The sequence below is a fragment of the Panthera uncia genome, chromosome D1 (assembly GCF_023721935.1).
Source record: "Panthera uncia isolate 11264 chromosome D1, Puncia_PCG_1.0, whole genome shotgun sequence".
Taxonomy (NCBI): domain Eukaryota; kingdom Metazoa; phylum Chordata; class Mammalia; order Carnivora; family Felidae; genus Panthera; species Panthera uncia.
The window spans coordinates 101,426,634-101,448,771 of NC_064808.1; the positions used below are offsets into that span (position 1 = coordinate 101,426,634).

General features: G+C 38.9%; 1 protein-coding gene across 1 annotated transcript in view; it reads right to left on the minus strand.

Annotated features, from left to right (window-relative positions):
- Positions 1–501: 501 nt before the first annotated feature.
- DLAT (dihydrolipoamide S-acetyltransferase) overlaps positions 502–22,138 on the minus strand; it is a 29,262-nt gene continuing 7,625 nt past the window's right edge. The window contains exons 7-14 of the mRNA XM_049613152.1: positions 21,186–21,339; positions 13,705–13,772; positions 12,322–12,414; positions 11,860–11,967; positions 7,989–8,104; positions 3,692–3,854; positions 3,048–3,184; positions 502–2,475 (exon numbers count right to left, since the gene is read on the minus strand). Of these exons, the coding sequence (XP_049469109.1) occupies positions 2,346–2,475; positions 3,048–3,184; positions 3,692–3,854; positions 7,989–8,104; positions 11,860–11,967; positions 12,322–12,414; positions 13,705–13,772; positions 21,186–21,339 (969 nt within the window). The 3' untranslated portion in view covers positions 502–2,345. The remainder of the gene's footprint in view (positions 2,476–3,047; positions 3,185–3,691; positions 3,855–7,988; positions 8,105–11,859; positions 11,968–12,321; positions 12,415–13,704; positions 13,773–21,185; positions 21,340–22,138) is intronic.

Genomic DNA, 22,138 nt, shown 5'->3' on the forward strand with positions numbered 1-22,138 from the left:
CAAATATAATTCTCCTAAACCTGGTTGGATTTGAATTCTCCCAGCAATAGGATAATTTACTTTCTGAAAATTTTCTAGAGCTGTATAATGTGATGTCCTAAAGTTAACACACCTAGTATATTTCCATCCTTCAAAAAAAGTTGGAATGCTTCCCACCTTACCTTTCCATATCATCTCTCCGGCTGGTTAACTTTTTTTTCAGACCAGGCCTGGGGTTCCTGTAACTTCACTCACAAACCTCAGGATTGGTGTCAACTATCTAACAGGGCCAGACTATGCTTTCACCTTGCTATGTGCTGCACCCCACCACGAGATGCTTTAGAACTCCTTGAGCTTGAAGTGTTAGATTATATTCTGCTAAATTCAGTCCTTTATTTTACCAATACTTTATGCTTAAAATGCGTTGCTATTAAGAGTGTACACATACATAGCTATCCCTGGCCTTAATCATTTAATGTGAAAAATAATTACCAACAGATCAAAAATTAGACAAGACGCATTGAAAACATATAGTTTAATTTTTAAATAATTTCAACCAAAACTTTTAACTTTTTTTCTTTCAATAATGGTAAGAGAAATAGACTGAGTCCAGATTTAGGTTATAGCTCAGATTAATTTTTAACTCAGTAATTCTTATGAGAAGACAACCTTTTATTTTTCTTTCAAGGGAACAACAGAGCCATAAGCATTTGCCAAGAATGAATTATCTTTGAAGTTTCATGTATTTGAACCAGATGTGCCTCATACTGATGGTCCCTTGTGATAAACTTGTTCCTTCTGCATAATCTTCAATTCAAGCTAACATTACTAATTACTGAAAAATCAGATTAATGTATTGAATTGTTTTCATAATAATACAGCAAGGGAAATATTTCTGGAATATATGCAGTGTTACTTGTGCACCATGTAACAAAGAACATTTAGAAATAAATTCAACACCGAAAGACCTAAATTTCAGGGATTGTTCCACATATACACAAGAAAACACTGATCAGATTGATTTTAAATTATCATAAACAATTCTAAATATTTATTAAAACACATCAATTCAATAGAAAGTCTGGAATTGTGATAATGTTCCCAGTTCATTTTTATTATCCTGAATATCACCTCCTACTCTTCCCCCCTCCACCAAGAAGAAAGGCAAATCATAACAAAATGGAAAAAAAAATGTTTAGGCTGATCGGGTAGCAAGCAACCTAAACAATTTTTTTTTCTCTCCAATAGGATTTTAGGACTTCCATATTGTACATGAGACAACACTGGGTGGAAAAACACAGAACACTTTTTTTTGTACACACTGAACATTTCTTACTTTATCCAAGTAGAAGTGACCACTTGGCTTCTAACCTTTCAGCACTCCCAACTGCTTACCAGTATATCTCTTCCCTCTTCCTTTCAGACAGGTCTTGGTGATAAATGGACTTTGGCACACATCTCACTAGAAACCATATTTTACATATGTACACTATTCCATAGTTACTTGATATAATTTTCCAATATTATTTGAGTAACAGATTCTGGCAATTAAGTTCATTTGTCAGTAACCACCAGTTAATCATGGAGGAAGAATTCTACTTTCACAACTTCTCTCTGTTAAATTCTATAAGCATATTCTTTTATTTGGAGTTAATTGTAAATTCTGCTCTCAGAATTACACATGTAAGTTGCTTAAATAAATACCCACACAAATTCTCATTTATACCAAGTAGCTGGTTTATATTTATATATTCCATCTTAAGAGGTGAAAACAACCATTTTGGAATTCATAGAAAAATAAACAAAGAACACTCAGTTGCAGAAGTGTAAGAAAATGTTAACTTTTAAAATGTCACTTATTTTCCTTAAAGTTCTCTACCCTTCCCATCCATGATAAACCAAGATCATGTAACAGGGTTAAATTCCAAAATCAATGTTTAATTCAAACCCTTTCTCTCTTTCCTTGACTTCTCTTTCCCTCAAATGAAGCAAAACATGAGGCAATTAAATTTCAAAACCTCAAGGTTTCATCCAGATTACTTTTATGTATCTGTTTCAGTAGGGAACCACAATTCTACCTCTGCATTTCCCAATGGAAGTACTTCTCACCGAAGGGCTAGGCCACATGTTCTCTTGACTAGGAATACACAGCTCAAAATCTGGTGTTTATTAAATGTGTACAATATGTAGGTGTAATTGGCATTTTAAAAAATTCAGTAATGCCCATTACAAATAACTTATCTGGACAGACTCAAAAATAACTGGTTAACTTCAAAATAAAAAGAACCACTTGCATAATAATGTATTTGCATCTTGATAAGAATGAACCACTGTGACCTGGGAGAGTCTAGAAATTCTTGGGTTAATTATAACAACATGGTGATAGGTTTCTCAAGGTACTTTCTAAACTCAGCAAGCCACTGGGCTCCAACTGCTCCATCCACAACCCGATGGTCACAACTGAGTGTAACAGACATCATGCTAGCCACATCAAATCTAGAAAAAGATAAAAACATTATTAGGTATTCTGAAAGCAATTGCTAATTTTTAGCCAGTAACCAGCCCAAATGCCAACTCCTACCCTGTAATTCCAACCAGATACTATTATTTTCCACTTACTCGTTATGTACTATACACCTCTAGCTCAACCTCCAGCTTGACAGACCAAACAGCCATCTGGAGCATAGGTTGGCAAACTACAGCTCACAGACCAAATCCCGCCAAATGCATTTACACTACGTAGTGCCTCTGTCTGCTTTCACACTACCACGTCAGAGTATTTGCAACAGAGACCATATGACTCAGAAAACCTAAAAGATTTACAACCCGGCTCCACAAAAACGTATGCTGATCCCTGACCTAGGATAACTCAGCCTTCCCATCTCATATAGGATTAACTGCATTTAGTAAAAGAAGAGTTGCTGTTCTGAGAAACTTCATTCTAGACTTGTATCTGACTCTACCTTAAGCTCCAACAGGCTATGCCAATAATTATAAAACTGAGACTCAAAAACAGGTATAATGGAATGAAAATGAGCTTACAACTCCCTCTTTATTTTGGTACTTACCCTTTTTCATTATCTGCTGGAACCAGTCTATCCTCTGAAGCACCAATCGCCAAAATACATGCTTGAGGTGGGTTAATAATAGCAGAGAAGTTCTTAATTCCAAACATCCCTAAATTAGATATTGTAAAAGTACCACCCTAGAAGAAAAGAGATTAAAAATAGATCATGTTAATTGCTTCTCAACATAAAAAAAAAGACAAAATGTTACATGAAAAGACCTTAAGATCATCTTTAAGAAAGGCCTATGAACTATTAAAAAAAAAAAAAGGAAAGGAAAATGGTAAGCGCATAAATACGCATATCAGAACATCAAGTTGTACAACCTAAATGTATATAATTCTTATTTGCTATTTAAATACAACAATAAAGCTGAAAGTGGGGAAAAAGGCCTGAATGGAATACACTTTAATGAAAATATACAAGCATTACAATATGAACAAAAGTCAGTTGTGTGCCTTTTGCAAATTGCTGGAAAATATCTTATTTTCAGCTTCTGATAGGTTATTCACTTTTTATTTTCAGGGCCTTGTGTCCATGAGAATACAAGGCATAATCAAAAGGTGGAAAATGCAATAAAAGCATTATGCTGCCCTTAAAAATAACGTAATTCTTAACATTCAGAAGGTAAATAAGTAATACTGTACCTGGAACTCATGAGGCTGGAGTTTACCCTCTCGTGCTTTGGTTGCTAAAGAAACAACATCATTAGCAATGGCTTCCAGTCCTTTTATATGTGCATTAAATACAATAGGTGTAATGAGTCCTGCAGGAGTGCTGACTGCAACACTGATATCAACTACATGATTTCTATTGCAAAAGAAAAAAGAAAAGGACACTTCAATAATCATCAACAATATTAAGAGCTTATGTGTCATGTTAAGCAAGAATATTGATATTTATCTCAGTCTGGCCTACTGTTCAGCCAGAGAGATCTCTCTTCTGGTGTTTACATTTTGCTATGCCCTTTCCCTAACTTGGACTTTTTGCAAATGGACAAGAAATGGGGTTGGTTACACATAACCTCTAACTGCCTCCCACTTGCCTTGACTGGCAGGTGGAAAAGGCCCGGCATTCAGTGAGAATTAAACAAGAACTCAAAGAACTCCCTGGATTTTGAGATGCAGTGGACTGGCTGGAGCTGAGCCTCCAGGCAGAGCTTGAGCAGACGGAAGGAAGAGTGGAGGGAGTGGACTGCACCGTGGGAGAATCAAAGCTCAGGATGTAGGGTGGTGGTGTCTCAGGACAGAAAAATAGGGTTCCCAATCTGTATTATGCCACAGGTACCTTTGCATCTGTGTCCTTTCTCAGAGTATATATTTTTAACACACAAAATAAAATACTCAAATTACAAGTAACAAAAAAACACAACCAAACAAAAAGCCCCAACTATACTGAAATTCAATCACCAAGCTATTCAAAAAACAAAACTGCGGGTGCCTGGGTGGCTCAGTCGGTTAAGCTTCCGACTTCGGCTCAGGTCATGATATCATGGTTTAGGGGTTTGAGCCCCAGCTCAGGCTCTCGGCTGTCAGCCTGTCAGTGCAGAGCCTGGAGCCTACTTCAGATTCTGTCTCCCTCCCTCTCTGCCCCTCTCCTACTTGAGCTCTGACTCTGTCTCTCAAAAATAAATAAACAATAAAAAATTTTTTAAAGGGGCGCCTGGGTGGCGCAGTCAGTTAAGCGTCCGACTTCAGCCAGGTCACGATCTTGCGGTCCGTGAGTTCGAGCCCCGCGTCAGGCTCTGGGCTGATGGCTCGGAGCCTGGAGCCTGTTTCCGATTCTGTGTCTCCCTCTCTCTCTGCCCCTCCCCCGTTCATGCTCTGTCTCTCTCTGTCCCAAAAATAAATAAAAAACGTTGAAAAAAAATTAAAAAAAAAAAAATTTTTTTTTAAAAATTGTGACACATGTGCTTCTGTATTAATAAGATCAGGCAATAGGTCTAATAATTGCTACAATTTTGAAGTAGTGATAAGCAAAAACCACTTTTAAGACTCTGCAACAAAGCTGTGATATGAAAATAGGTGATTTTTACTGGTCATCAGCACAAGTACTGTTAATACCTCTTGATTTGTTCTCTACATTTACGGTAAGAGGAAATGCCAAATTTCAGTTAGAGGCTAGTGGAAAGGAATGACTTTTTCCCCCTCAGCCAAGTTCCCAAACTCCCAAATTGTATCCACAGCCTCCTTGGGGTCTGTGTAAGGGCCCGTGCTGATGTATTCTGCAATTGAAAAAAAGTTAAAACTTCACAGGAAGAACTCCAGCTATTTCTAGGCACAAGCTTTAGAATATTATGGTATGGTACCAAATCCCTCAAAGTGCCCAAGCTGAGCCCTCAAAGTGCCCAAGCTGAGCAGGGCAGTGGGATTGTCACTTGTAAACATAAGGATGTGCTCTAATGATAGTGTGTGACTATCACAACTGGGCTCTAGCCAAGGTATGACATAACGAACACTCCTTTCTTAACTACCCTGTCCTCCTAAGAGAGTAAGCATGGTGTTTCTCACCTTGTTCACTGATGAATATAGCCAACAGTACATGTTCAATAAATATCTGTTCAATGGCTATATAAACAAACGGATGAAGGGCAATTCTACTCCAAGGAATGAACCCAAGAAAAATAAAAATGTAGGTCAACACAAAGAATTATACACATATGTTCCTAACAGCTCTCTAGAAGATACATCTTTGTCTTAATCCCAGAATCTATCAATGTGATCTTATTTAGTAAAAAAGATCTTTGCAGATTCAATTAGGATCTTGAGATGAAATCATCCTGGATTATCTGGGTGGGCCCTAAATCCAATGCCAAGTACCCTTGTAAGAGACAGAAGAGAAGACATGGACACAGAGGAGAAGGCCATGTGAGGATGCAGGCAGAGGTTAGAGTTATGCAGCCACAAGCCAAGGAATGCCTGGAGCCACCAAAACTGGAAAAAACAAGGGAAGATTCTCCCCGAGAGCCTACGGAGGGAGTGCAGCCTTGCTAACACCTTACTTTTGGACTTTTGGCCTTCAGAACTATGAGAGAATAAATTTTTCTTTTAAGCCACCAATTTTGTAGTCATTTGTAACAGAAGCCCTAGGAAACTAATATAGTCTATAAGGCATAGTAAGACCCTCAGATGTCCTCCCAGAGGGGGATGACAAAGGAAAAAGCATGAGTAGGTTACTGTGACATCTGACAGGATTGAAAAATGGTTTAGAGTTCTCCTGGGAACTTTCAGAAAGAACTGATGGTGAGTACATAGAAAACTAGCTCCTTCTTAGGGAACCATTAAGATCAGCCTGGTCATTATTCACAGCATACTACATCTCTTAGTCATAAATAATATTTTTATGGGCATAAAAATATTAATACTGAATACTGATTTATCCAATATTTGTGCTGTAATCAATTTGTAATCAATTTGATAGGATAATGGTGTGTGTGTGTGTATTTTTTAGAAATACAAAAGTAAATACCAGGGGAAAAAAAAAAACAGTTTAAAAGTTGTATTTGCCTCTTGGGAGTAGACCTCAGATTAACAGTTGAGTACATTGGGCGCCCAGGTGGCTCAGTTGGTTCAGCATCTGACTTCAACTCGGTCATCATCTCGCAACTTGTGAGTTCAAGCCCCACATGAGGCTCTCTGGTCTCAGCACAGAGCCTGCTTTGGATCCTCTGTCTCCCTCTCTCTGCCCCTCCCCTGCTCACTCTCTCTCAAAAATAAATAAAAATTAAAAATTTTTTTTTTTACCACACAAAGCTGGAGCACTGGGTGTTATATGTAAGTGATGAATCACTAAATTCTACTCCTGAAACCATTCTTTCATTATGTTAACTACCTTGGATTTAAAAAAAAAAAAAAAGTTGAGTAGGTCACTGTAAGCCAGGGAGCAATATTCTAAAAAAAAATTTTTTTAATGTTTTATTTTGAGAGAGAGAGACACACACACAGAGTACAAGTGGGGGAGCGGTAGAGAAAGAGGGAGAGTTCTGAGCTGTCAGCACAGAGCCTGGCATGGGGCTCAAACTCACAAACTGTGAGATCATGACCAGAGCCAAAGTCAGATGCTTAACCAACTGAGCCACTCAGGGAGCAATATTCTAATGTATACACTCTTATTTTAATAAAAATTAAATAATAATAACATAAAAGAATCTACATAGTACAAGCCTAGGCACAGGAGTCAGAATCCTGGTTCCAGTCAGTTTTGCTACTTCCTAACAAATTAATCCAAGGAAAGTTATTTAACTCATTGAGCTTCAGTTTCTTCATCTGTAAAATGGAAGTGAAAGTCCCTAATTCATAAGGTGGCCATAAGGATTAAAATGAGACAACATGTGAAAGACAGCACCATGCCAGCCACATGCTACCATATACTTTTTTTTAAATGTTTATTTATTTTTGAGAGATTAAGAGAGAGAGCACACGAGCAGGGGAGGGGCAGAGACAGGGAGACAGAGGATATGAAGTAGGCTTTGCACTTCAGGAAACAATATTAGTTTCCTGAGACGCAGAGCTCAAACCCACGAACCGTGAGATCATGACCTGAGCCGAAGTCAGATGCTTAACCAACTGAGCCACCCAGGAGCCCCACATAATATTAACAAATATGTTTCTTGGTACTGTTTTCAATTTGCCTTCATTAAAGTTCAGCAGAATTAACTGGTAAATAAAAAACATTTCAACCTTACTTTCTAAAGTTTGTTATCAACTTTAATTATTCATATCTGTAAATTTACCTTCCTTTCCTACACTCAAAGAATTTGTAGTCCTTCCTAACTGAACATTACCTCGTCAACAGTTTTACATTGTTTTCAATCTGTTTTGCCTATGGAAATCATCTCCCTCCTGTATTCCATTTCTCCGCACCCCCTACATTCCTAGTTCTACATGAGAAACCACAAGAAAACTGCTGATGGATATACACCTTCCCCAGCAGTATCTTACTTACTGTCTTATAACTGTGTCCAGCCAAGAAGAATTGGCTTCAGGAACTTTTAAACATGCCAAAGCTGAAGCTTTTATGATGAAGTCATTGACAGAAATTTTGCTTCTCCCTTCTAACATCTGCAAAGACAAGAAACCATTGTATTTTCTTCAATTCTCTTCCTGAAGACTGGAACTATATCACCTGGCAGGGGATGTGAGAGGGGCAAACACAAATGTCCTGAGGTATAAAGGATGAAATGAAACTAAATTTGGTTGTTTCAACTTTTTTAACGTAGGTCTTTTCAGCCATAAGTTTCCCGCTAAGCACTCCTTTACCTGTGTCCCATAAGTTACGGTATATTAAAAAGGCCGCCTTTTTCACTTATCTCAACAAAACCAAAAGTTGGTTCTGTGAAAAAATCAACAAAATGATAAACGTTTAGCCAGACTGACAAAGAGAAAAAGAAGACTCAAATTCCCAAAATCAGAAACGAAGTAGAGGACATTACTATATGTCCTACAGAAATAAAAAAGATTACTGGTAATACTATGAACACCTATATGCCACAATTAGCTAACTCTGAGAAAAATTCCTAGAAAGACACAAACTACCAAAACTGAATCAAAAAGAAATAGAACCTCTGAATAGATCTAGAGCTAACAATAAAGAGACTGAATGATAATTTAGAAACTACCCACGTAAGACAGCCTAGATCCAGACGGCTTCCCCAACTGGTGAATTCTGCCAGACATTTAAAGAAGAATTAGTATCAATTCTTCACAAACTCTTCCAAAATAGGGAACACTTCCCCACTCATTCTAGAGGTCAATATTAATCCAATACCAAACCCACATGAAGATATAATAAAAAAAAAAAACAACCCAGAAAAAACAAAACTACAGACAAGTATAATTTATGAATATAGATAACAAAAACTCTCAAAATAACTCTAGCAAACCAAATCCAGCAATACAAGAAAAGGATTATTCACCATGACCAAATGGGATTTGTCCCAGGAATGCAAGGATGGTTTAACATCTGAAAATCAATTTATCTAATAATGTCCTAATGGAATGTAGGACAAAAATCACACAACCATCTCAACAGACACAGAAAAAGCAGACAAAATTCAACCACCACTTCATAAAAACTAGGAATAGAAAGGAAGTTCCCCAACCTGATGATAAAACAGATCTACAAAAGCTCATAGTCATCATCATCATACTTTAGTGGTAAAAGACTTACATCCCCTTAAGATCAAGAACAAAACAAAGACATCCACTTTACCACTTCCAGTCAACATTTTGCTAGCCAGAGAAGCCAGCCAGAGAAGTTGCCCAAGAAAAGGTACCCAAATTGGAAAGGAAAAAGTACAACTATGTTTGCAGATAACATGATCTTGTATATAGAAAATCCTAAGGAACACACTAAATAAAAAATAAGGTTGTAAGATACAAGATCAATATACAAAAATCAATGGTATTTCTATACAATAGCAATGAACACGAGATTTATAATAGTATTAAAAAGAATAAAATACATAGGAGCAAATTTAACAAAAGAAGTACAAAAACTTACACTCAAAAAATTATAAACATGATTGAAAGAAATGAAAGACCTAAATAAATGCAAAGACACCCCCTGTTCATGGAGTGGGAACACTGTTAAGAAGGCAATACTCCCCAAGTTGATTTATCGATTCCATGAAGTCCCTATCCCTATAGGAAATATCCAAAACAGGCAAATCTAAGATGGAAAGTAGGTAAGAAGTTGTCTAGGGTTGGGGAGGATGAGAGAGGTGGGGTGGGGGCTATGGCTAAGGAGAGAATGGTTTCATTTTGGGGTGATAAGAAGGCTCCAAAATTTATTGTGGTGATGGTCACAGAATTCTGAATATACTAAAAGCCACTGAATTATAACTTTATATGGGTGAATGGTATTATATGTGCATTATATCCAAATAAAGCTGTTTAAGAGAAATGAATAAAATATTACATTGGACATATATTTTTCACGCCTGATTTTCAAATAAATTATAAAATAGCTTTAACATTTTGACAATGAAAGTAAGCAATCAACTTTAACCTCTGTGCCAGTTAAAAAGCTCTGTTAATGCTTCATTGCTTCATTCTTTCATGCATCTAATATTTGAGTACTCCGTTCAGACATATAGCTCTAAAGCCCTGGATATAAAGCAGTGAAAAAAATGGGTAAAAATTCTACTCTCGGAGGCTTACTTTTTTTTTTTTTTTTTTACATGTTTACTTATTTTTGAGAGAGAACGCACATGCACAAAAGGGAAAAGGGCAGAGAGAGAGGGCGACAAAGGATCCAAAACAGGCTCTGCACTGATAGCACAGAACACAATGTGGGGCTCAAACTGTCAAACTGAGAGTTTGTGACCCAAGCTGAAGTCAGATGCTTAACCAACTGGGCCACCCAGGTGCCCTGGGGACCTTACAATCTAAAGGGGTGGATAGATAATAAACATACAGCGTGTAAAATAATGTCACATGATAAAGAAAAAAAATGAGGAAAAGAACTAGAGGGAGAAGTGACCACTCACCCCAATCCTCTTCCCTTAATTTTAGAATAAGGTGACCAGGAAAGACTAGAGAAGGTGATATTGAGTCAGATCCTCACAGTGGTAAAGGAGGAAGCCAGATAGATGCTAGGGGGTGAATATTCCATGCACAGGGAACAGCAAGTGCAAGGGGCCTCAAGTAGGAGTACACAGGTGGAACGTCAAGGAACAGCAAGGCAACCATTGTTTTTGCAGCAGAGTGAACAAGTAGGAAAAGTAGTAGGAGGTGGTCAGAGAGGCTACAGATAACCTGTGTAAGGCGCTGAATGCTGTTCTAATGCCCTCAGTGCCACTGGCTTTTACTTTTCACTTCTTTGAAAACATCTTTCATATCCCTCTCCTACTCCATTCTTAATGCAACCGTCTAGTCCAGACCCTTATCATGCTTACAGGACAAGCATAACTAGTCTCTGCCATTAAAGCACGCCACTATATATCTATTTCGACTAAACTTACTTAAAATATTGCTATCATCATGTCACTATTACTGGTTTCTTCATGTCTAATTCATCAAGTCCAAATTGTTCTGCTTGTAAACAAGGTCTTCCCTAAACCAACAACTGCATACCCACCCTAGAAAAAGGTAGTCTCTCTTCTACATCTGCAATATTTACTTCCTTTCTTAAAAGCATTTTACCTCTATGGTATTCCATCATTAGAATGAACTTTCTACAACTTCTTTGCAATTCAAACACATACTACTCTACATGGCTTAACCAAGTTTTTCTTACACCACTGTGAATTCCCCAACTACTTTTACTGGGTTCCTCCTCTGAATTCCTAGAACACTTAACCCATACAACATAATTTAGCAGACAAAGGACATTACCATAAAGAGATTGATGTACAAATAAGTATTTTTACTTTAATAAAAATTGCCTTCTCTGTTTTTCACATGCATTATCTCAATTAGATTATAAACTGAAACTCATGGAGAAGGACTATACCTTATTCTATCTTCCCCAAAGTGCCTTGTACTAAACACTAAATAGGTAATTGGTACTTAACTGCAAACACAGAGTAAACATACTCTTATCTAGCTTATCTTATCTAGCTTCATGGGATCACAGTGACTGAGGTAGGCTACAATGGATCCAAGGCAAAATCAACTTTAAATAATAAGCTTTAATCAAGGGTTAGAAAATAAAAATTGTCCAAGATATTCTCTCGGCAAGTTAAAATTACGAAGACACCATTTTCCAGCATCAACTGGCATATTGGAACAAAAAATATGGGCAAATATGTATATGTTTAGTGGGGAAATACAAACATTTTAGAATTTAGAGTTGGAATTTCCAGACCTTTTACCTTATTAAGTTCTTTCCGTACCAACAAAACTTCTCCCATATTTACGTCAATGGAAAGGTAATAATGAGGTATGGTTTGCTTAGACTGCATTAACCGCTGTGCAATAACCTAGAATCAAAGACATTAAAACATCACTTGTCTTAAGTGGTTCTTTTCTTTATTACCTAATTCAGGACTCTGTTTGCCCCTTTACTAGCTCCCTGGTAATGCTTACCTCAAGCATTATAACTGGAATATGGAGGACTGCACCGTAACCTAGGCCCCTTCTAGTGGTGTTTAATCAATATAATGTTTGTTTTTCCCAAGTATCTAATTGGCCAAAGCAAACATCTTAAACTAGTCATCTATGATTCCCAACTAAAAAAAGTCTCTGTTAGTGTTTCAAACCATGAATGCAATTAAACAATCAGGGTAAAGACGCCCCCTATGGTGCTGGTTGCAGATTTAGGGTAATATTCTTACTCGACGAATGTTGCTGACGGGGACATCTGTGAAGACACCTGTGGGAACGGGTGCCACTCCTGGACCCGGGGCAGGCACAGCAGCTGCTGGAGCCTATGGGGAAGTAAAAAAGCTCTTAGTAACTGACTCAATCCTGGCATATACAACTGGGGCAAGTCAGTGACTCTACAGATGGCAAAGTACAAATTAGAAGGCTTAGAGAAAATAGCTATTTCTATCCCAAGAGAGCAAAAGGGACTCTTATTTGTACTGTGCTTACACAACAGTTCTGATTTTAATTTTTATACTTAGAATTCTGTAATCATGTCTTAAGTATCATTTTTCTTTGTTCAATGATTAGTTTGTCAAAATAATTTTGTATCTGCAAAATTACCTTCAAGAAAAGCAATCAAAGCATTCTTAAACTGAAAGAAGTAGACATAAACATAAACAAGGTAATTATTTTTCTGGACAGTGTTAAAAAACAATGACAAATCTTTCATTTTAAAACAAACATCTAAATAACTAAATCATTTTCCTTACTTTTAGCTAATAATCTTAACAATTTAAACCAACTAAACATTAGTTGATTGGTTATGTGGATTTAATCCCTGTGTGGAATAATTAACCACATAAAATTCAAACTCTATTCAACCAACTTGTAAGCATGTTTTTAAAAACAGAGCCAGTCAGGGATGCCTGGGTGGCTCAGCCGGTTAAGCATCCGACTATAGTTCAGGTCATGATCTCACGGTTTGTGGGTTGGAGCCCCGTGTGGGGCTCTGTGCTGACAGCTCAGAGTCTGGACCTGCTTCAGATTCTGTTTCCATCTCTCTCTGCCCCTCCCCCACGCTCGCTCGCTCTGTCTCAAAAATAAATAAAACGTTAAAAAAAAAAAAATCAAAATAGGGCCTGAGTGAGAAGGAGGGTTTGTTAGGAAAAATTCAGTACCACTGGAAAAAAAAATTGGAATGAGTGTCAATGTAGCATTATCATCTTTCCTTTTTTTTCCTTTTTAATGTTTGTTTATTTTTGAGAGAGAGTGCACATGATCAGGGGAGGGGCAGAGTGAGAAGGGGACAGAGGATCTGAAGCAGGCTCTGCAGTGAAAGCAGTGAGCCCGACGCGGGGCTCGAACTCATGAACTGTGAGATCATACCTGAGCTGAAGTTGGGACGCTCAACCAAATGAGCTACCCAGGCAGGCGCCCCTCATCTTTCCTTGTGTATGCTGAATGATAGCACATTCATATCTATATAGTGCTAGCCAGTGAAATTAGGCAAAACACAATTCTGGTCAAGCTATTTCATTCATAAATAATGTATGAAAGGGTCTAACAGGTTGGACAAAACATTTTGCAGGAACAAAGTGCCAAAAAAAAAAAAAAAGCCAAATGTAACTCACAGGAGCAGCTTTAGTAGGCACAAAAGAGTCGATATCCTTCTTGATGATTCTGCCGTCTGGTCCCGTCCCTGGAAGAGACGCATAAATATCACACATGTGACAGCACACCACTGGTTCCTCTGGGATATCGACACTGTGATCCTGAAGTGCAAGTTCCTAAGGGTTCTCTACCAAAGACCCTCTGAAGTGGTCACTGCTCTACTCCTGCACCTTAAAGTTCTCTCTAAAAAAAATAGCAGCTTTTATGCAATTATTAATTTTGATTCACAGAGTGCTCTTGTTTGAGCTGTAGCCATTCTTTTCTTAATTACTACAGCAAATGCTCCATTAGGCAAATGTGATAACCGCTACACTACGGAAACCCTGTGGCAGCAAATGCTCTTTGTTAAGTATTTCTCTTTCAGAGTTTTGTATCAGTTGTTCTTCATTTTTTTATGTCCTTTACTTTTAAATTGGGAAATACTGGCATATGGCTAATGCTGAATACAATTTATACCTCCAAAACAAAGTCTAGCTGCCTCTTCTCCTAGGCAGCTCCAAAAAAAACCCTTTCTGAATCTTGAAATGGATCTCGTTTGAGTTCTAGATTCGTTTGATCGTAAAGAATTCCTTTTGTACAGAGTCGACAGGACAACTATTTCAGATAATTTTTTCACCCCAAAATAGCTTGAATAACTCTCAGCTGCAATGATCTTATCTCTATAATTGTTTCTTTCTCCTGTGGGCTCCATCACTCACAGCTCTGTCACACCTGCCAAGGCTCTAACCTGGCCTATGTCAGAGGCCTGGGAGTGAAGTGTGTGCAATGTCACACGTGAGGAAAAATCTTTAAAATCCTCTCACAACAGGCTGAGTTTTATTTTCACTCAATTTCCTTCCTCCGCCCATCCACAACCAATCAGCTTTAACTTTAGACCCAAACAGATTCCTGAACCTTAATTCTAAGGAGATTCAGAATTTAGTTATTTAAAATACCTTTTAAACTGGCCCACTTCTAGAAAAAATTTGGTCAAATTGATTCATCTTCCCCCAAGGCAGACTTTTAAAAGGATTCTTGTTGTACGCAGTTCGTCCCAACTCCTTTCCTTCATTATGAAAAATGAGTTGGCTAGGATTGTGCTTATCCTCACCCGGAGCTCTAGAACAGAGGTAGCAGTACCCCTATTAGATTCGCCTCTTTTATAAAAGACAGAACCCATAACCTCCCATTACCACCAAGGCTGATCTGGACACCACAGCCCCTTGAGAGGAGGAGACCTACAGAATCATCTGCCTTTGGTTGGACTTCAGCCACCCTCAAGAAATTCCCATTAGGAGTCAGCTGAAATCTTTTAAATGTTTCTGTCCATCTCCCTACAGAGGCACAACAGGCCATCATAAAGCAATATGGTATAAAGGGAAGAACACCGGGCTAGGAGGAAAAATGCAGGGCTGTGTCAGATAAAAATTAGACACAGCCTCTGTGCTGGTCTTTTTAGTCTCATCTGTAGGACACAGGTTATAATGCTGGCCCCTGCTCAAAGGAATGTGTGAGCACTGAAGATCACATGGGATAGTGATGTGAAAGTGCTTTGCCTCAAAGAAATAGAAAACAAACATGGGGACCTGGGAGACACATCAAACTTGGACACTAGGGTTTAGGCTTTAAAACAGTTTCTGTCTGGGACACCTGGGTGGTGTCTTTCAGCACAGAGCCTACTTGGGACTCTCTCTCCTTCCACTCCTCCCCTGAGCATGTATACGCTCTCGCTCTCAAAACAAATAAAAATAAACGTAAAAAAGAAAGTTTCTCCCCAAATGATTACAAGTAGTCATATTTGCTAAGTCATTTGTCCCTCCAAGAAGGGGGGGCGGGGGAGGGACTAGAGGTTGAGTTCAACAGTTCACAGCCAAGGATTTAAATAAACATGCCTTCTTACTGAACTCTCTACCAAATAAATACTCTTAATAACAAGAGTTGGAGCTTCTGGGTTGGTGAACACATCAATGTGCTAGGAGGGCAGTCCTCCGAGCGAGGGCATGCAAGCTTTGCACCCCCCCACCACAAACCACTCCTCGTCCTATGCATCTCTTCTACTGACTGCCCCTGCACATCCTTTACAGTAAACCAGTAAGTACAGTGCTTTCCTGAGTTCTGTGAGTCGTTCTAGTGAATTTTCATACCTAAAGTGGGGTCTTGGGAAGTCCTGACTTATAGCCAGTGGGTCTGAAGTATGCGTGGTCCCTGGGACCTGTAACCGGCATCAGAAGTGGGGCTGAGCCCTCAAGCCTGGGGGGCCCGATGCTAACTCTGGATAGTGTCAGAACAGGATTAAAGTGTTGGATACCCAAATGGTAGCAGAGAATGGATTGTTGGTGTGGAAAAAAAACATACATTTGATGACAGAGAGGTGTCAGAAAACCCCACACAATCACTGATCCTCTCAGCTTGCTTATTCTAGACCATTCCTTCCTACTGCAAAATTTCTTCAGTCTCACCAAGACCCCCCACTCCACTGACTTGACCGCTCCCATCATCTACCATCTCCCTATCCCCTACACTTCCTCACCCAGGTTCCAATGGGTGGATCACGGTTATAGTCACTCCCTGGTCAAAATCTAAAAAGTCTGCCGGCTCAAGGGAAACAAAAGCAAATATGAACTACTAGGACCTCATCAAGATAAAAAGCTTCTGCACAACAAAAGAAACAACAAAACTAAAAGGCAAGTATGGAATGGGAGAAGACATCTGCCAATGACATCTGATAAAGGGTTAGTATCCAAAATCTATAAAGAGGTTATCAAACTCAACACTCAAAAAAATAAATAATCCAGTTAAGAAATGGGCAGAAGAGAGGAGCCTGGGTGGCGCAGTCAGTTAAGTGTACAACTCTTGGTTTCGGATCCAGTCACGATGTCACAGCTCGTGGATTTAAGCCCCACATCGGGCTCTGCGCTGGCAGTGTGGAGCCTACTTGGGATGCGCTCTCTCTCTTTCTCTCTCTGACCTTCCCCGGCTCATGCTCTCTCTCTTTCAAAATAAAAAAAGAAAAAAGAAAAGGGCAGAAGACATGAACCGACGTTTGTCCAAGGAAGATATCCAGATGGCCAACAGAGACGATGCTCAACATCACTCACCATTAAGAAAATACAAATCAAAACCACAATGAGATACCACCTCACACCTGTCAGAATAGCTAAAATTAACAACAAAAGAAACAACAGGTGTTGGCAAGGATGTGGAGAAAGGGGAACCCTCTTACACTGTTGGTGGGAACGCAAACTGGTGTAGCCACTCTGGAGGAGTATGGAGGTTCCTGAAAAAGTTAAATAGAACTACCCTATAACCCAGCAATTGTACTACTAGGTATTTACCCAAAGGATACAAAAATACTGATTCGAAGGGGCACATGCCCTCTGACGTTTATTGCAGCGCTACCGACAATAGCCAAACTATGGAAAGAGTCCAAATGTCCATCGACTGATGAAGATATAGTATATACATAAATGGCGTATCACTCAGCAATCAAAAAGAATGAAATCTTGCCATTTGCAACAACGTGGATGGAGCTACAGTGCATTTTGATAAGCAGAAAAAGTCAGAGAAAAACGAATACCTTATGATTTCACTCATATGTGGAATTTAAGAAACAAAACAGATGAACACAGAGGAAGGGGAAAAAAAAGAGGAAAGCAAACCCTAAGAGACTCTTAACTATAGAGAACAAACTGTGGGTTGATGGAGAGAGGTGGCCATGGGATAGGCTAAATGCAAGATGAGTATTAAGGACAGCACTTGTTGGGGTGAGCACGGGTATTATACGTAAGTGACATAATCATTAAATTCTACACCTGAAACCAACTTTACCGTGTATGTTAACTAACTAGAATTTAAATAAAAACTTGAAAAAAAAGGTCTGCCTTCTCAGTGCCAGCATCAGAGTAGCTTAACGCTGTTGGAGACAAAAAAAGTACACTTAGGTGACTGATTATACTCTAAATTCAGAGCCACAAACCTGAAATAGACACATAAACTGCCCAGAAACTAAGTTATATTTCCTTCGAATTCACTTTCCCTGAGAATACTACCTAACAAATTCTCTAACTGCAAACCTCCCCATACTCAGTCTCCAGCCGATACCTTCACTTCAGACTTTCTTGATCAAACTGCAGCAATCATTCTCCTCGTCCTCCACCACCAAGCCTATAAATCCACCCCATATTCTCCTCTCTCCTATAAAAATAACACAGAATGTTCTTAATTCCTATCAAAAGCCAATCCTTTCCTTCCTACATTTTCAAAAACTGTTTCTTGCCAAATTATTCTGCCCTTTCCTCACCATCTATTTATCCCTTTGTATTAGACCACTAGTTCTCACCAACACAATTTTGCCCCCCGGGGGACATGTGGCAATGTTTGAAGTTGTTTTCAGTTGTTACAAGTGGGTGATGCTACTATGACATAGTGGGTAGAAGCCTAGGATGTTACTGAGCATCCTACAAAACACAAGACACCTCCCTCCCCCAAACAAAAATTATCTGGTCAAAAATGTCAACTCTGCCACAGTTGAGAAACTCCATACTAGACCTCTTCTACTATCAATCACTCTCAAAAGCCCTCTCTTGAGCCCATATTCTCCTAAGCTACGTCCTATTTCTATGCCTTCCTTCATAGTGAAGCTTCTTAAATGAGTTGTCCACAAAGCTATCTCCACTTCTCCATCCATATTCTACTTTTCGGCTTACTCAGACTTCCACCAAACCTTTCTTTTGAAGTAACTGTTGTCAAGTCCCCATGTACCATCCTTGACTAAGTTCTGTTGATTCTGTCAAAAATGTGTCTTGAAGCTGTCCATTTCTTTTCATTTTCACTGTCACCATGCTGGAAAAGTCACCACTGTCAGCTCCAGCAAAAGCCTCTTAACAGGGACCTTGGCTTTCACTTGACCCATCTGCATAAAGCAGCTAAAATGATCTTTTAAAAATACTTCCCTATTGGAGCGCCTGGGTGGCTCAGTTGGTTGAGTGCCCAATTCTTGATTTCAGCTCAGGACTTGATTCTGAGGTTGTGGGATCGAGCCCCATGTCAGGCTCTGTGCTGAGCATGGAGCCTGCTTAGGATTCTTTCTGTTTCTCCCTCTGCCCCTCTGTCCTGCTCCACTCTCTCTAAAATTAAAATACACACACACACACACACACACACACACACACACACACAGGAACCAAAAAACCTGTCCTTATTTTAATCCTTTAGTGGCTTCCTACTATGCTTTAATAAAATTCAAATTATACAATGACCCATAAAGTGCTCCTGCTTCTCGCCCCTGTACTTCTTTCCAACCTCACCTCCTTCCACTAAACCCTCTGCTCACTATGCTCCATGAACACTGGCCTCCTCTATGTTCCTCAGACGTGCCAAGCTCTCTCCCACTTCAGATGTGTACTACTGGTCTCTCTGTGCCCAGTTCTTCACATGGTTGGCTCACAGCTTGTCACTCAATAGTGTATCACTTGGTTTCTTTCTTGGCATTCATCTTATGTAATAACAGGTTATTTTCATTTTTACAGCTAATATCTCTATATGCTGTCTATGTGCAGCATATAGAGATATTAACTCTTTGTTAACTTAATCCTCAAAACCTGTAAGCCATTATTTTTATACAGAAATGAAGAAACCGAAACATAAAAGGTCATAAAGCTAGAGTACAGCAGAGCCAGGATTCGAACCTGAGCATTCCAGCTCTGGAGCCCATACTCCTAACTACTAAGCTGCACTCCCTTTCTGTTCATTTAACTCTTTATTGTTGGTAATACAGGCATCTGAAACTGAAATCTTGTCTGTCTTATGAACAAGTGTTAGATGCACAGACAACACTCGATGAATTTTAAATACTGGTAAATGAATCACCTAACTCTAATTGCCTGATAAGAACATGGGGATTTCCCCACTCACATCTTGTGTATGGCAGCCAATGTTGCTAAGTATCTCATAAACGGTCCTTCTTCACTTGTCTAAATTCTTCAGATATAATTATTAATCCAGCCCCTCCTCCCCTTAAAATCTATCCCAACTTACTTTGCTAATTCTAGTCCCAAATAACATAAAAAAGTGGCCATATGCCATTGAAACAACATGAAGATAGAAAAAAGCATCTTAAAATATTACAAAAATCCTCTGAGATCCAAAAAATTTACAACATTCTATTCTTATTCTTTGGGGACTGGCTTGCTTCCAAGCATGAAACAAAAGCCAGCAGACAGATGATAACCAGCACTGAAAGCCCACAGCCAGACAACTGGGGAAATAACCAGTATCTAGACTCAAATTGCAACTTTACTACTTAACATAAAGAGAGATCCCTTAAGAGTATCTTCTTGGGGCACCTGGGTGGCTCAGTTAGTTAAGCGTCTGACTTCAGCTCAGGTCATGATCTCACAGTCCGTGAGTTCGAGCACCGGTCGGGCTGAGTGCTGACAGCTCAGATCCTGGAGCCTGCCTTGAATTCTGTGTCTCCCTCTCTCTCTGTCCCTCCCCTGTTCATGCTCTCTCTCTCTCTTTCCTTCAAAAATAAATAAAAATTAAAAAAAAAAAAAAGAGTATCTTCTTATCCAAAAAATGGTGAATGAGAATTCTTATTTCAAGAAAAGAAGAGCTAAATGCGGTAATTCAGTGACTAGCTCATAGCAGAAGCCATCAAACCAGGCTTCAGGATTAGTAATTTCCACTTTGTTCAAGTAAGTACACTAATTACCTTACATTTAATTTTAGCTCAAAGATACTTATTTAAATGCCAGGCAATAATATTAATATGAACAGAACTAACATTTGTTGAGTACCTATTATCCTCTAGATATTGTCTTAAGCCCTTTGCCTGTTTTAACGTACACATCATTTCAGTTTTACAGATGGAAGAGCAGATGGTTTAAGTAATTCATCTATAGACATACACAAGTAATTCACCTAAAGCCATATTACACAGAAGATGATGGAGCCAGGAGTAAACCCCAGATGGTCTGATTCAAGACCCCATACTCTTACCACTAAGCTATACTTTCTCTTTGGGGAGAGAAAGATAGGAGTAAGACATTTCCCTTTGCCCTCAAGGAGCTTTAGTTCAGTTTTATATGAACTCTATTATTCAAAGTCATTTCAAATCACCCCAGGTTTAGGTTTTGTTCACTAACAGAGACTTCTTAATACAAGGTCAAGTCATAAAATTCAACTTTGCTGCACAAGCACATTATACTTTCACCAACAATTAAGTAGTTCCCAAGAACCGAGAAAGAAAAAGACTATCTATACTATATAGGTAGATCCTAAATGGACTGAATACAGCACAAGTTTCCCTATCTGTGGTGGCAACAAAGGAGATTATTTCACTCTCTCATCCTTCTCCCTACTGTTCCATGTAAGATGACTGTATAGTTGTACTTGCTAGTCTTAAGAAGGAAACTCAAGTGAGTTTTATCTTTACAACCCTATTCCACAGAGACAGACTTACCTTTTACCTGCGTAAGGTCAATCCCTTTCTCTGCTGCCAATTTCTTTGCAAGAGGACTAACGAACAACCTTCCCTTTGGTCCAGCAGGAGTAGTAGGGCGGGTGGCTGAAGGTGTAGGGGCTACAGGTTGGGGAGTTGGAGGAACAGGGGCCACCTTTTGAAAAAAGTTAGATTGTTAATTCACCACTGCAAAGGCTGGTCTGAAAGATAAGGAGTTTACATTTTATTAAGAAGTCAAGATATATTAAGTAACTTTTATCTTTCTCTCAAAGATCATAATGCACATTTCCCCTGCTTAACCAACTTAATATAACAATATGAAGAGGAACAACAATACTTTATGTCAAAGACAGTACCAAGTTATCTTTGTGATAACATGGAGAGGCAGGAAATTTAATACTGTTATCCAGTATATAATATCTTCATAGGCTTTCTTCACGTTACTCTCTTGCTGCTTCTTATTCTCATTTTCTTTTTTTTTTTTTTATTTAAAAACAAATTTTTTTTTTTAACCTTTGTTTTTTATTTTTGAGACAGAGAGAGACAGAGCATGAATGGGGGAGGGTCAGAGAGAGGGAGATACAGAATCTGAAACAGGCTCCAGGCTCCGAGCTGTCAGCACAGAGCCCGACGCGGGGCTCGAACTCACGGACCGCGAGATCATGACCTGAGCCGAAGTCGGACGCTTAACCGACTGAGCCACCCAGGCACCCCTCTTATTCTCATTTTCTTACATGACCAACATGGTTTTTGTTTTCAGTTATCGTCATTTCAAAGTAATAAATTATGCTGGAAGGTTCCATGTTGAAAATATCTTAATAAACCAGCACTACTACTTGCCAGCTCCCCACAAACGTAGGGCAGTAAGAAATCAAGTTTCCTTTGACAAAAATATTGTACATAATCTAAACTCACATGATTCTAACATCTACAGAAGGCTGGTGATAATGTTA